At 35.5% G+C, this 12,915-nt stretch overlaps 1 protein-coding gene and 1 pseudogene across 1 annotated transcript; both read right to left on the bottom strand.

Annotated features, from left to right (window-relative positions):
• Nucleotides 1–1,073: 1,073 nt before the first annotated feature.
• Nucleotides 1,074–1,602, bottom strand: LOC113512005 (uncharacterized; annotated as a pseudogene).
• A 4,393-nt stretch (nt 1,603–5,995) lies between these two features.
• Nucleotides 5,996–12,672, bottom strand: LOC128200426 (uncharacterized). Its single transcript, XM_052893828.1, has 6 exons — nt 12,513–12,672; nt 12,195–12,395; nt 11,805–11,991; nt 10,919–11,283; nt 7,775–10,822; nt 5,996–6,174 (listed from the first exon to the last, which is right to left on the bottom strand). Exons 1-6 carry the CDS (start codon nt 12,670–12,672, stop codon nt 5,996–5,998), a joined length of 4,140 nt encoding a protein of 1,379 aa, XP_052749788.1.
• Between the last annotated feature and the right edge of the window lie 243 nt (nt 12,673–12,915).

Below are 12,915 nucleotides of genomic sequence, written 5' to 3'. Positions count from 1 at the left end.
TAGTGGAAGGGAATAGGATAAACACAATATAAAAGTACGATAAAATTTAATAGAAGAGCAAATACAGAAAAGCAACGATTGTTTCTAACAGTGTGTCAACTAAATTTAAAAACATTTTTTTCAATTACAACCGGCCAGTAGTTTATAGCTGTATGAAAATAAACCTATTTCTAACATATACTCATGTCTTAAGTTTGTCAGCAAGGTCCAAAAGTCATGATTTGGTCGCTTAAGTCGTCGCAAAAAATGGATGAATGAAATCCATTTTTTATATAATAATTTCTTAAGTGAAGTGGGTTTAAGGGTAAGAATGTTCTCATATGCCTTTTAAGTGTATTTTATACTTTCTTTGATGTGCTTGATTATACAAGCTTCAGATTAGAATTGTGTATATCGTTGATGTATATAAACTAAGGATGTATATGTGGTGGGTGGTATGGTTGTAATCTGGAAAGTTGATTATAAAATCTCTTTTTTTCTTTCTTTTATTTTGTACTTGTTTAACCCGGCGAGAATGTGTGACATACCCAAAACCTCCTGTATATATATATATATATATATATATATATATATATATATATATATATATATATATATATATATATATATATATATATATATATATATATATATAATATAAAAATATGCACTAAAATTATATTTTATTGTATGAAGGTAAACAATAATCTATTATATAAAATAAAATGTATTTAAACAGTGTTTATATTATTATTTAGCAAATTAAATAAGTTTTTTGTACGTAAAAAAATATAGGTACTTTATTGGATCTCTAAAACAAGTTAAAAAAAGAAATACTTGTTATAAAAGCTTTTAAATTATTAACAATCAGTCTTTGGACAAAATAAAGCAATAAAATCTTATCATAATCTTTTGGAATAGGTTAGAAATTAAGGTCACCGTCAGCACAACTTTTGCAGGAAAATATTGTATGCTCTATACATATAGCTTTTCCGCATGTTGTACATAAGTGTTTTTGTCTTTCGATCTTCCTTGGACAATCAGCATACCTGTTATATCGCCCAGCATTATTCTGGAGTGAAAAACCTGGTTCTTCATTGATTTGCGAACAAATTCTCTTTCGAATGTATGCAGGGGTATTTTTTTTTATCTTTTCGCAATCGTAAATATTCATACACAAGAGCTAACACCAGATTGCGGATAAACTTGGTTCGCTTTGTGTTTTGCTTTACATTTTCCGGAAAAAATATATTTGCTTTTGAAGCAGCTATGTTTAACATCCCATAAAAGATTGTCATAGGCTAGCGCTTGCTGTTACGAGAAACATCATGTGGAGCACAGTTCATCAACAACATCTACTCTTGCTTTTGTTAAATTATAAAATGTTATAATTTCGGGTTTATTCTTATCTACTATGGTCTCATTAGTTCTGTCGTCGTGATGTAAGGTTGACACTTTATTCTTTTTCGGGGCGTATGAAATTAATTCAATGTCCTTTTGGAAACGGAACAGAGAACTTCCTAGTTCTTTTCTAGTCTTTAATAAAGCGGCCGAAATACATCATTTGTTCTTTCGTACAATTCCTGTAGATGTAAGTCTATAGTTAGCCAGAAGATGTAGCATAAGTTCATAAGTGCTAAACTAGTTTTCAAATGTCAGATTTCGCTTGGACTTTAATATTGGCTGCACAAGTCTTTCCATCACATCAAAGGCTTTATTGCTTACTGCATAAGTTCCAATCTGTTGTTTTCCTGCGTAAACTTCTAAATTGAATGTGTAAAAAGATTTTGTATCTACAAGGGCTTGGATTTTAATGCTGTACTTAGCAGGTTTACTCGGAATCGGCCCCTTAAATGCTAATAATATTTCGTCAATTATCATATATAATATCAATAAAATAAAAAATTGGTGAAGCGACATGGTTGTTCGAAAGATGTCAACGTCTGTACCGTCCATTCTCCACAAATAAGATTCTGGCGTCTTGATTTATTGAAGCCAACAATATACAACAAACCAAGAAAAGCGTCAAATTCCGAAGCACTTGTCTCTTTAATATATTTTTTCTGGATTATTACACTTTGCTTGTTTGTTGATTATTTTTTGGTTTATGTATGTCAATACAGAAGTCTTCATTATCAGTAAAAAACATATTCCAACATTCAATTTCAGTTTTAGCTTTTTCTGCTATTCTTTTTACTTCCGGCTGCTCAAAAATTATGTTCTCGCTACGAGTACGCAAATTGGTTCGTGGAGCATTTTTGTACCATTTCTGGTCATCTTTAGACTTATAAGAAACAGGAATACGTCGATTTCTCAAATGAGAGAAGAATGTCATTTTCGGAATCACTAACCTCTAGCTCTTGTACTCGATCACTGATTTCTTGTTCTGTCTCAGATCCAGGGTTGTGTTCACTGCAATGATTGAATTCGGGTTCACAGCTTGACTCGTCTGAACATTCTTGAAAAACTTCTTCTATCATGGACGTAAGACGCCTTTTCTCTATTTCGAAACTCATTTTCAATCAAAGCACAAAATAAGCAACGGAATCAAAAATAACATTTACGAGTTTTAGTAAAAAATAGACGCATCAACTATATGCCGGGGTATTACATATCCGACAGGACTTTACGCACGTATATCTCAAGCACCGGTCAGCGCGACACTGCGATCTCGCCACTTTTTCCTTCCGCACCTCCTTAACTGCAGCTATACGAAGCGAGAAGTCAATAAAAAATAATTAAAAAAATATGACCGTTGAAATAACGTATGGGTATGTCACACCCCACCACAGTCTCGCCGGTTAAGTATAGAAAGACACATTTTGTTGTTTCTCTTGGTTTATAATGTTGTATCGATAACAAAAACAAAATGACATATTTTAACAAATATAAGTATGACATAAAAAAGGAAAATATAACTAAAATAAAAATCTAAAATTAAAAAATGACTAAAATAAAAAAAAAACACTTATAAAAATATCTGTTGATTCTTTATTGTACTCACAGTATACAATACAAATAGCGTGCTTAAAAGGTTTGTTAGGGGTTTAGTTATTTTGCTGTCTGCTATGAAGCGACGGTAGTAGTAGATAGTAGATTATATATCTTTGCGTGATTTAGAAGTTGGGAAGTCTTTAACTGCTTGAATTTTTTCGGAATTAGGTTTGATTCTTTCAGGGGATATCACATGTTCACGAGAAGCTTCTTCTTTCCTCAGAAGTTCACATTTACCTGGCTGTTAAACCGTGTTTTCTAAATCGTTCAAAGACTTCAGTCGGTATTTGTTTGTGTTTTGGTGATTAGAAGCAAATACTACGATATCGTCTATTGTGGTTTCTTTGTCTTGTTTTTATAGTATAATGTTTATATAATTAAGTATTTATTTTGTTTGTATATACAGTACCGGTCAAAAGTTTTCGATCACTAGTAAAATTTTGGAAAAATCCTAATTTTGTAAATGAAAAGTCAGTATTATTATTTATAACTATAATAGTAGTTATTAGTGTTCAAACATGAAAAAAAAAATTAAATTGAACGTAATTACTATGTATATCACACTTTTCCAATTTTAGATTCTTCAAAATATCCTCCTTTGGCTGCTATCACGGCACTGCAAACTCGGCATTCTTTCTATTAGTTTTTTCAAAGAATCTTCTGAAATTTTACTCCAGCAGACTTGTAGGTACTCCCAAAGCTGATTCTGTTTTAGTGGCTGCATTTTTCTTACGTTTCTATGTAACTCATCCCATAACAACTCTATTGGGTTTAAGTCCGGATACTGAGTAGGCCAAATCATATTTTTAAGCTCTCCTTGCTTTTCTTTATTGACTAGGTAATTTTTGCATACTTAGGTCTAGAGCAGGAGGTGATGGATTTTAAGAACCAGTTAGCTGAAATGCGTACGGCACAAACTGCTCCTGTGATGGAAACCGACATCTTTGTGGCCCCCAAAGGCAGGCCTCCACCTACTGTACCCCGAGGCGTCTCCCAGACTGCAGCGATCTGTGGGGCTGATTTGGAGCTCTTTCGGGAGCAAATAATGATAGACGTGGGTGACATGGTCCAGAGACAGATGCGGGCCATGTTTCAGGAATACATGGGACGACCCGCCGTGGTCGATGCTCCCCATACTCCAGAACGTCAAGAGCCCCATGACGTCTCACTGCGCCCGCAATGGCGTCCCCCTTTACAGGGTGATGCAAGATATGAGGAGCTCGCCAAGCTCCAAGGTGCGGGCGGTCTCAGCTACAGAGGCAAACCGCACGAGCTCTCAGTCTCACAGGACACGCAACCCTCCCCAGGCCTTAATGCTCAGTCGCGACCAGCGGCCAGTCGGCCACAGCGTGTGGCACCCCCGGCAGTACCGTCCTCCTCAAGGACGCCAGTCGATACGTGGGCCACGGTAGTACGGCGCGGCGGTAACAAACCCTGTGCTAGGGATTTTATAACGAGGTGCAGTAATTTTCAACAGGCTTTTGAAACCTTCGTTTTCAGCTACAAATAAAGGTTGATTGTCTGTAAAGACATCATGTCAATCATAAAGAGTATTGCTTCTTCATTATTAATTTTCATTTTCTTGCTTTGCTCTTCTGCTTTTAATTCGGGGCTAGTAGTTAAAACAGCAAACTTTCTAAGACATCTTTTGTTTGCTCTAACCCTTGACGGTGCCTTTGGAGAAGGACATACTGCTTCTGGACAGAAAAGAACTTGATCTCCGAATTGTTCTTCTATAACACCAGAAGATACAGGCAGATAAATAACACCTTATGGCCCTGGTTCATCAAATATTGTTCTTTCATTAGTACTAATGTTTACAGCCTCAGCTGCGTTAGCGTCTATTATAGGAACAGTCTCCGATATTGCTTGTGATGATGGTACCTAAAACGTCTAAAGCCATACCTGCTTCGTTTATTGTGCGATCTGTAACATATGATGAAGCATAGTCGTCTTCTGTAAAAACATTAAGGTTATAAGACTAAATACCATGCCAAGTGTCAGCCAGTCTGGGCCAGCTTTTTTATTTCCGTGCCAAGATGGTGCAATATTGGGAGCATTGAATTTGAGTACTCATACATGCATACACTAACTTTTTGGCTTCCTCTGGCAGAAGACCGAAGAAAATTGAAGCACATAACAAATATTTTGATAACTTATTTTCTTGTTCTTCAGTATAGACCAATCTTATTTTTTTGTAGCAAATTTCGATATTTTCTACTCCAAATCTTAATTTTTTGACATATCTATATAGTGTCATATGACAAATTACAAATTCTCTGCAAACAGTTTTTATTTTTTTTTCCATCTTTGATAACTTCATCCGCTGCTTTTTGCATCAACTTCTTTGAGACAGAACCTCGTGTTGATTTACGAATATAAGTCCGCATGCTAAAAAAGAAAAAAAAATATTACAGCGATATTTTTAGATTTGTTGTACTTATTTTTATTCGAGGGACTTTCCCCAAGTATAGTTGTCACCCCTGTGCCTATTTGATTTCGAGGGGTGATTTTTTGTTCCGAATTACGTAAAACGTTGACCCTCACCGTGTTTACTTTTACTATTTATAAGATAACTTAAAAACTACTTATTCTATTAATATGCTGTTTTCACTTTTGGGTACCTGGTGAAATTCCTCGTCAGGTTGTGGTATCCTCTTGCCGGCACTTCAGCAGTCTCCTGACAGTACTCCTTCGAAGTTGGGATATCAGCAATTTTTGCCGTTTTCCTCTTCTTCCTCGGCTCTGGCGGTTTATTGATTTATTGATTGGCGATTTACTGAGTCTCTTCGTCCGGAAGGAAGCCTCTAGGTCTGGGGCTGCCACCTGATGATGAACCCTTCTCCTGCTCAGTCAGGAACATGGACCACGTGTCTACGTGGTGACGGAAAACCCCCATAACTCCGGTTTCCGTCGATCGATTTTCCTGATTTTTGCAAAAAAGTATGCAGACACCACAGGCGATTCGCTGGTCGGAGTCACCTGTTACAGGTCTCGTTTCTGTGTTATAGTGTTTATAAAGTTATTTTTTGACTTCGGTGACTACTGTCCCCGCTACAGCACTCCGCCGCTCTTTTTCGTCACTGATTAGTGACCAGCACACTTCCGCAGACCTGAAGCCACTTTTTATTTCCACCGCACACTTGTCTTTTTGTAAACTTATCCTCAAATTGTTTTTAGCTATATCTTTTTTATTTTCCACTGGAAATGAAGTAATAGAGAGGATAGCATAAAAAACTATTTATTTCTTTTATTTTGTTATTTTACCTAGACCACAATAATGATAGTGCTAAACCGGAAAGGGAAGAGAGATAATACAAATTTTTATACATGACTTCTTACGGCTCTGGATAGTCTAACAGGAAAAATCTAGTTTTTTACATAGAGATATAAGACCCTAGAACGCATCGATCTACAGTTCAAAATTAGGTGGGTTATCAATCACTTGCGATATATCCACCGATTTACACTATTTTTGTTCTGTGCTTCCTTAATTTTCACTGCAAACTTTCACACTGTTGGCGGGTTGATCTCTAATGTCACCTTATAGAACTGAAAAAGTCGCTAGCCATAAGTAACCTCTCGTGTCCGAGTGATCCCGGGATATCAGTTTCTAACCCTTGCTACTGGGAAACAACAATTTTATACTGGAAGCATCGTGGGACTGATGGAGCCTCTGTAATATTGAAGTAAATGTAAATTTTTGTTTGGAACTAAGAATAAGGTAGTTGACCAAAGAAGGCCTATCTTAATTTTTTTATTACCTAACTAGCGGGTTTATTATAACAATACGCTGGTAATTTGAAATACTTATATTTATTTATTAAACTTTGTACGAGAATGTAAAGTGGACTGTATGTACGATAAGTTCTTTGAAATATTTGAGAATGTGAAAAACGACAAGTTGTTTTAAAAGCAGTACTAAATTACCTAGATTCAAAATTAGTTCAAATGACTTACCCTTTGATTAGCGAAAATTCCTTTTACAACATACTCAGATCACTCAGTTCCCTAAAGCATGCTAAAGTTACCTGAGATTACCTCGTAAATGTTATAAGAACTAAGGGTTTCGATCTTGAATCTTCCGACAGACGTTTCAATCTTAAATCCTTTTAAATATTTAAGAACGACACGAGAAATTATCTGTTGTGTAGTTCTTTTATAAAACAAAAATATTAAATTCAAAAACTAGTCACACGATTGTGAAATTAAATGTTATACTTATTAAATACTTTATGAGCGACAACGACAAAACTGTTCTGTTTCTGTATTTAAGAGCAGACACCAACAACTTTTTTTTATCTTACTACCTCCAATCAAAATTATTAATTGCCACATACAAGAATAAATGTTTTTATGAATTATCGAGAATGTTGCCATGCAATTATTACATCTAAAGTGAACATTCCGCCCACCTAAATACAAGGTATTTAAACGAAAATAAATAATAATAATACACAAAGAAGTACAATTATGAATCTTAATAAAGTTTACTAATATAATTTGAAATTACAGCTATTAAGAATAAATAATTTAGCGAAAATATTTTAATAACATATAGGCAATGGACAAATTTTAACAACTGGTCTTTTGTATTGACCGGTTACAGTTTTTACTGTTACAACCCTACAGACACCATCATGTCCGGGATGCAAAGCGATGATACGACCCATAGTCCATTTTAAGGGGCTTGATTGTTCATTTACAATTAGTACTAATGTACCGATAGCTATATTAGTATAATTTTTATCCCATTTAGCCTTTTGGTTAAGCGTGTGTATATATTCACGTTGGTACCTACGCCAAAAGTCCTGATGGATTTTTTTAACTAGCTTCCATCGCTGAAGGATGCTAATAGTTTGATTGGTTATATTTTCTTCCGGAATAGTCGACAAAGGTTCCAATGTCAAGAAATGGCCTGGGGTTAACACTGAAAAATCGTTAGCATCAGAGCTGAGTGGCGACAGAGGACGAGAATTTAACATTGATTCTATCTGAGTTAAAATTGTATAAAATTCTTCAAAGGTTAATCTTTGAAGACCAATAACCCGAACCAGATGAGCCTTGATAGACTTTATTCCAGCTTCAGCCAACCCATTAAAATGCGGGCTACCAGGTGGGCTTAACGAAAATTTTATTTCTTGAGATTCTGAAATCTCTTTCATGATCGAAGCAAGATAGTTACTAGCACCAACGAAATTTCTTCCTTGGTCCGATATAATATGGCTACAACGACCTCTTCGTGCGATAAATCTTTTTAATGCGGCTAAAAAGGCTTCAGTTGTAAGTTCTGAGGCAAGCTCTAGATGAATGGCCTTGGTGGCAGTGCACACAAAAACGCAAATGTAGCCTTTATAGGTCTTTACGCCCCTACCACGACCTAACGCAATATCAAAAGGACCGCCGTAATCAACGACAACATTTGAAAAAGGTTTAATTTGATTGATACGATAAGCGGGCAGATTGCCCATAAGAGGGGCTGGAGCCGGCTGAGGCTTAGCCCGAAAACATTTCATACAACCTGCTATGACAGATCGAATCGCTCTCTTAGGTGACAGAATCCAAAAATTTTGCGCCAGTATATTCTGAAGTGTTTGTGCACCAGGATGCATAAACTTTTTGTGACAATCATCAATTATGAGATGAGTTAGGCGATGATCGCGAGGTAAGAGAAGGGGGTGCTTGACATTATAATTTACATTGGCATTAGCCAGTCGTCCGCCCACCCTCAAAAGTCCCGCAACATCGAGGAACAACGACAATTTACGTAAGCTTTTAGGAAGTAAATTCGAACGGTTTCTTTTCAAATTATCAATTTCCTTCGAAAAGGTAGTTTGCTGGACATATTTAATTAAATACATAAAAGATTTATTCGTTTCAGACGACAATAAAGGACCAACATTTTTTTCATTTGAACTGCTTCGACGCGAGTTATGAATAAACCGGAAACAAAACGACAATACACGTTTCAAAGTTATTAGCAACGAGAATTTATTTAATAACTGATCGACAAAGTTGACATTAGAAGAAGTTTGAAGACAAAGAATCTTTTGCTCTGCTTGAACGTCATGAGAAGATGGCAAAATTAACAATGATTCTGGCCAATTTTCTTCAGGTTCAGATAGCCATACTGGCCCCTTCCACCAACATTTATGTTTAACTAAGTCAGCTGGATGCATGCCGCGTGATCCTCCATCAGCAGGATTAAAATTTGTACTAACATGATGCCAACATTCAGGAGAGACTATGTCTTGGATATGACTTACTCTATTAGCTACAAACGTCTGCCATTTAGATGGGCATGACTTTATCCACGACAAAGCAACAGTAGAATCTGACCAAGCAAAAATGTTATTTATATCATGCAGTGGTTTCAAAGCACTCAGTACTGAATTTATCAAGTCTGCTAGTAAAACAGCAGCTTGTAACTCCAATCGAGGTAACGACAGTTTACGAAGAGGTGCAACCTTAGTTTTTGCACAGCAAAATTCGACAGAACAACAACCATTTGCATCGACAGACCGACAATAAACGACAGCGCAATATCCACGCTCTGAAGCATCACAAAAACCGTGAAACTGTAGAGACACAAAAGAGTTGACCATACGACGAGTGATAGAAATAGACGACAAAGACGATAATTGAGATTTGAACTTCGACCATTCCCTGGCAATATCCTCAGGTATATCGCTATCCCAAGAAACGCCCGAAGTCCAAAGAAGCTGCATAAGATACTTAGCGTAGAATGTAACAGGACCAAGAAAACCTAAAGGATCATAGATTCGTGCAATGTCCGATAATATTGTTCTTTTTGTGAGTCGCCGCTCTTCGAATTCAGCAACTTTAAATGTAAAGCAGTCTACACTTGGTATCCACAAAAGTCCCAAAATTTTAAGTGTGACATCAGAGGCTTCTTCGAAACTCCTAAATTCCTCTGAGTACAAATCAGATGGTTTAATATTATTCAAGAAATCTTTATGATTAGAGGTCCACTTTCGTAAATGGAACCCATTCGACGACAACATTTTAGTCAATTCCGATCTTATGCTTAAAGCCTTTTCGACAGATTCAGCTCCTGATACCACATCATCCACATAAATATCACGACTCAACACAGCGGATCCCGATGGAAATTCCGTTGCCGAGTTTTCAGCCACTTGAGCAATTGTACGCAGCGCTTGATAAGGAGCAGACGACACGCCATACGTGACTGTAAGGAGTTTATAGTCTCGAATAGGTTCATCAGGTGAAGATCGCCACAGAATTCGCTGATATTCCGAATCTTTATCAGAAACCATTATTTGACGGTACATTTGTTTAATATCACCTGTGAAAACTACAGAGTGCCAACGAAAACGCAATAATAAATCAGTGATATTTAATTGAAGCTTAGGACCAGGCAAAAGAGTATCATTTAAGGACAGATTATTAGCATCTTTTGCACTGGCATCAAATACGACACGAAGTGGAGTTGTAACTGATTCAGGCCGTAATATACCATGATGAGGGATATAATAAAATTCGCCGACACTACTGATTGGAACATTGACTTCTTTAAGATGACCACATGTCTCATAGTCTTCCATGAAAGAAGTATATAGCTGGCGAAATTCAAAATTATTTTTTAATTTATTTTCAAGCGACAAAAACCTTCTCATAGCTATCTCCCGCGAATTTGAGAAGATGGGTTTATTATTAGGATCAATGAAAGGTAAGGGTACAATAAACCTCCCTTCATGATTACGATGAGAATTTTTAACGAAGTATTGTTCACAAATCTGATCTTCCTTCGACAATTTTGAAGAAGATGTGACATTTTCTATCTCCCAAAATCTTTTAATATTATTATCTAACGACAAGTTCGAAATATTACACTGGGAATTATTTGTAACGAAATAACAATCCGCGTTTCGATTTTGACAACTATCAGCTGAGTTGCACTCACCCATAATAATCCAACCAAATACAGTGCGCAAAGCCCGTGGTTGTCCTACTTTACCTTTTCTTAAACCAGGGAGCAGTGCAGAAGCAAAAACACCAGCGCTTAAAAGCATATCAATTGGACCAGGACGATCGAAGTCAGAGTCGGCAAGTGATAATTTATTTATGTGAGACCAATCTGCAGAATTAATATACTGGCTTGGTTGATGAGCACAAATCGACGATAACACTAAAGCCTTTAAATTAAAATTACATGGTGATGAAGAGTTTATCGGTTTAATTTCACAAAACGATGACCCAAGTGGTTGTGCTGTAGAATGACCAATACCGCTTATAGACTGCTGTGTTTTAGTTATAGGCAATTGTAACCTGTTTACACAAGACTCCGAAATAAAATTACATGCACTTGCACAATCGAGCAGTACACGAACTGGTTGATAATTACCGTGACCATCTTTTATTAAAACCTTAGCTGTTGAAAATAAAACTGTTTTATCACTAAACTTGGCCACTGATGTCAAGACAGTGCTACTTAATGTTTCATTTTCAGTGACAGAAGTTTCAGGCTTGGGTTTGTCAAAATGCAACAATGAATGATGAGAATAGTTACAAAATTCACAACGATAGGTAGCACGACACTGTTTTACTGTATGACTATTCGAAAAACACAATAAACACAAACGTTTCTCCTTAACAAAATCAAAACGAAATTTTACATTTAGTTTTATAAATTTTTCACATTTAGCAAGAGAGTGCTGGCCTGTACAATATATACAAGTTACATGGGATACCAAAAGAGATGATTTTGCTTTAAATTTTAATTGATTATTTCCTTTATTATTATTTTGATTTATCTTGAAACCATCGACGATGAACCACTTAATTCTAACGCTTTATAGTGCTTCTCAATAAACTTTTGTAAATGTTCAAACTTAGGAATAGAATCCTGAATATCCTCTGTATTCTGATCAAGTTGGAATGCTTCCTTTGTAACTTTATCAAGTTTAGACCACAACAAATGGAATAGCATAAAATTTTTATCTGGCAATTTATATTTTTCTAATATGGCTAAATTTTCTGAAAATGTACGATAAATACGTTCAAGTTCGGAACTTGATTTAAATTTAATGGGTTCACAATATAACATTTTTTCATAGTAGACTCAGGCCGAATTGTAGCGATTTGTCGCTGTCTATTATAATACTTCGTAAGAGTTTCATAAGCATTCATATAATTTTCATTCGTAACAGGATAATTTTTAATCAATTCATAAGCTTTACCCTGAACACTTGACAACAAATAATGTAATTTTTCTACATTCGATATATTCGTTCTATTATGAACTAGAGAGTCAAACAATTGTATGAATGAAATCCAATTGTCTATGGTACTGTCAAAAGGTTTAATACTGATCTTGGGTAATTTCACAGATGTCTGTGGCTCACTATTGTTATTATTTAAGTTAGAAGCACATTTTTTATCTGTGGAATTAATTTCACAAAATCTTTGTTTTATATGTTTCATTTTTGTATCAAATTTAACTGTAATTTCAAATTCACTAGAACGCTCTTGACGATTCAATGTTGATAACAACTTACATTGTGCTATATGAAATTCGTTTGCCAAATCCTTAAAGTCTACTTCAGAAAATCCCAATAGGTCTGATTGTTCCATAATTTCCAATCTCATTACCGCATAATCACGAGAAATGCGATTTATATCACCATTATCATAACTAAGACTTTCATTGGTCGCCATTTCGATAAAATTCAAATTAATGCCAATAAATGAAGTTAAAAATAATAAACTATTAAAAAACGTACACTAATTCACTAATTGTACGATATATTTACGTAATAATTTGCAACGACAACAAAATCGATAAGTATAGATTCAATCAATATTGAAATCAATATTCGATGTATGGCTGTATAGCAATTGTACCTTTGCCTCTCTAAAAATGTAGTGCTTATTAATAATTTAATTCCACTATCAATGATT

The sequence above is a fragment of the Galleria mellonella genome, unplaced genomic scaffold, assembly GCF_026898425.1.
Source record: "Galleria mellonella isolate WM207_F2 unplaced genomic scaffold, CSIRO_AGI_GalMel_v1 utg184, whole genome shotgun sequence".
Classification (NCBI taxonomy): Eukaryota; Metazoa; Arthropoda; class Insecta; order Lepidoptera; family Pyralidae; genus Galleria; species Galleria mellonella.
This window is presented reverse-complemented; position numbering and strand designations above follow the sequence as displayed.

What these genes read in the sequence shown, in the direction of transcription:
- LOC128200426 (XM_052893828.1), bottom strand. Translation starts at nt 12,672, where the DNA reads ATGGCGACCAATGAAAGTCTTAGTTATGATAATGGTGATATAAATCGC. An exon ending in CGAATTTCATATAGCACAAT is followed by an intron (nt 12,396 to 12,512) that starts GTAAGTTGTTAT and finishes TTAATTCCACAG; the next exon opens with ATAAAAAATGTGCTTCTAAC. An exon ending in ATTTGGTTGGATTATTATGG is followed by an intron (nt 10,823 to 10,918) that starts GTGAGTGCAACT and finishes ACTTGTCGTTAG; the next exon opens with ATAATAATATTAAAAGATTT.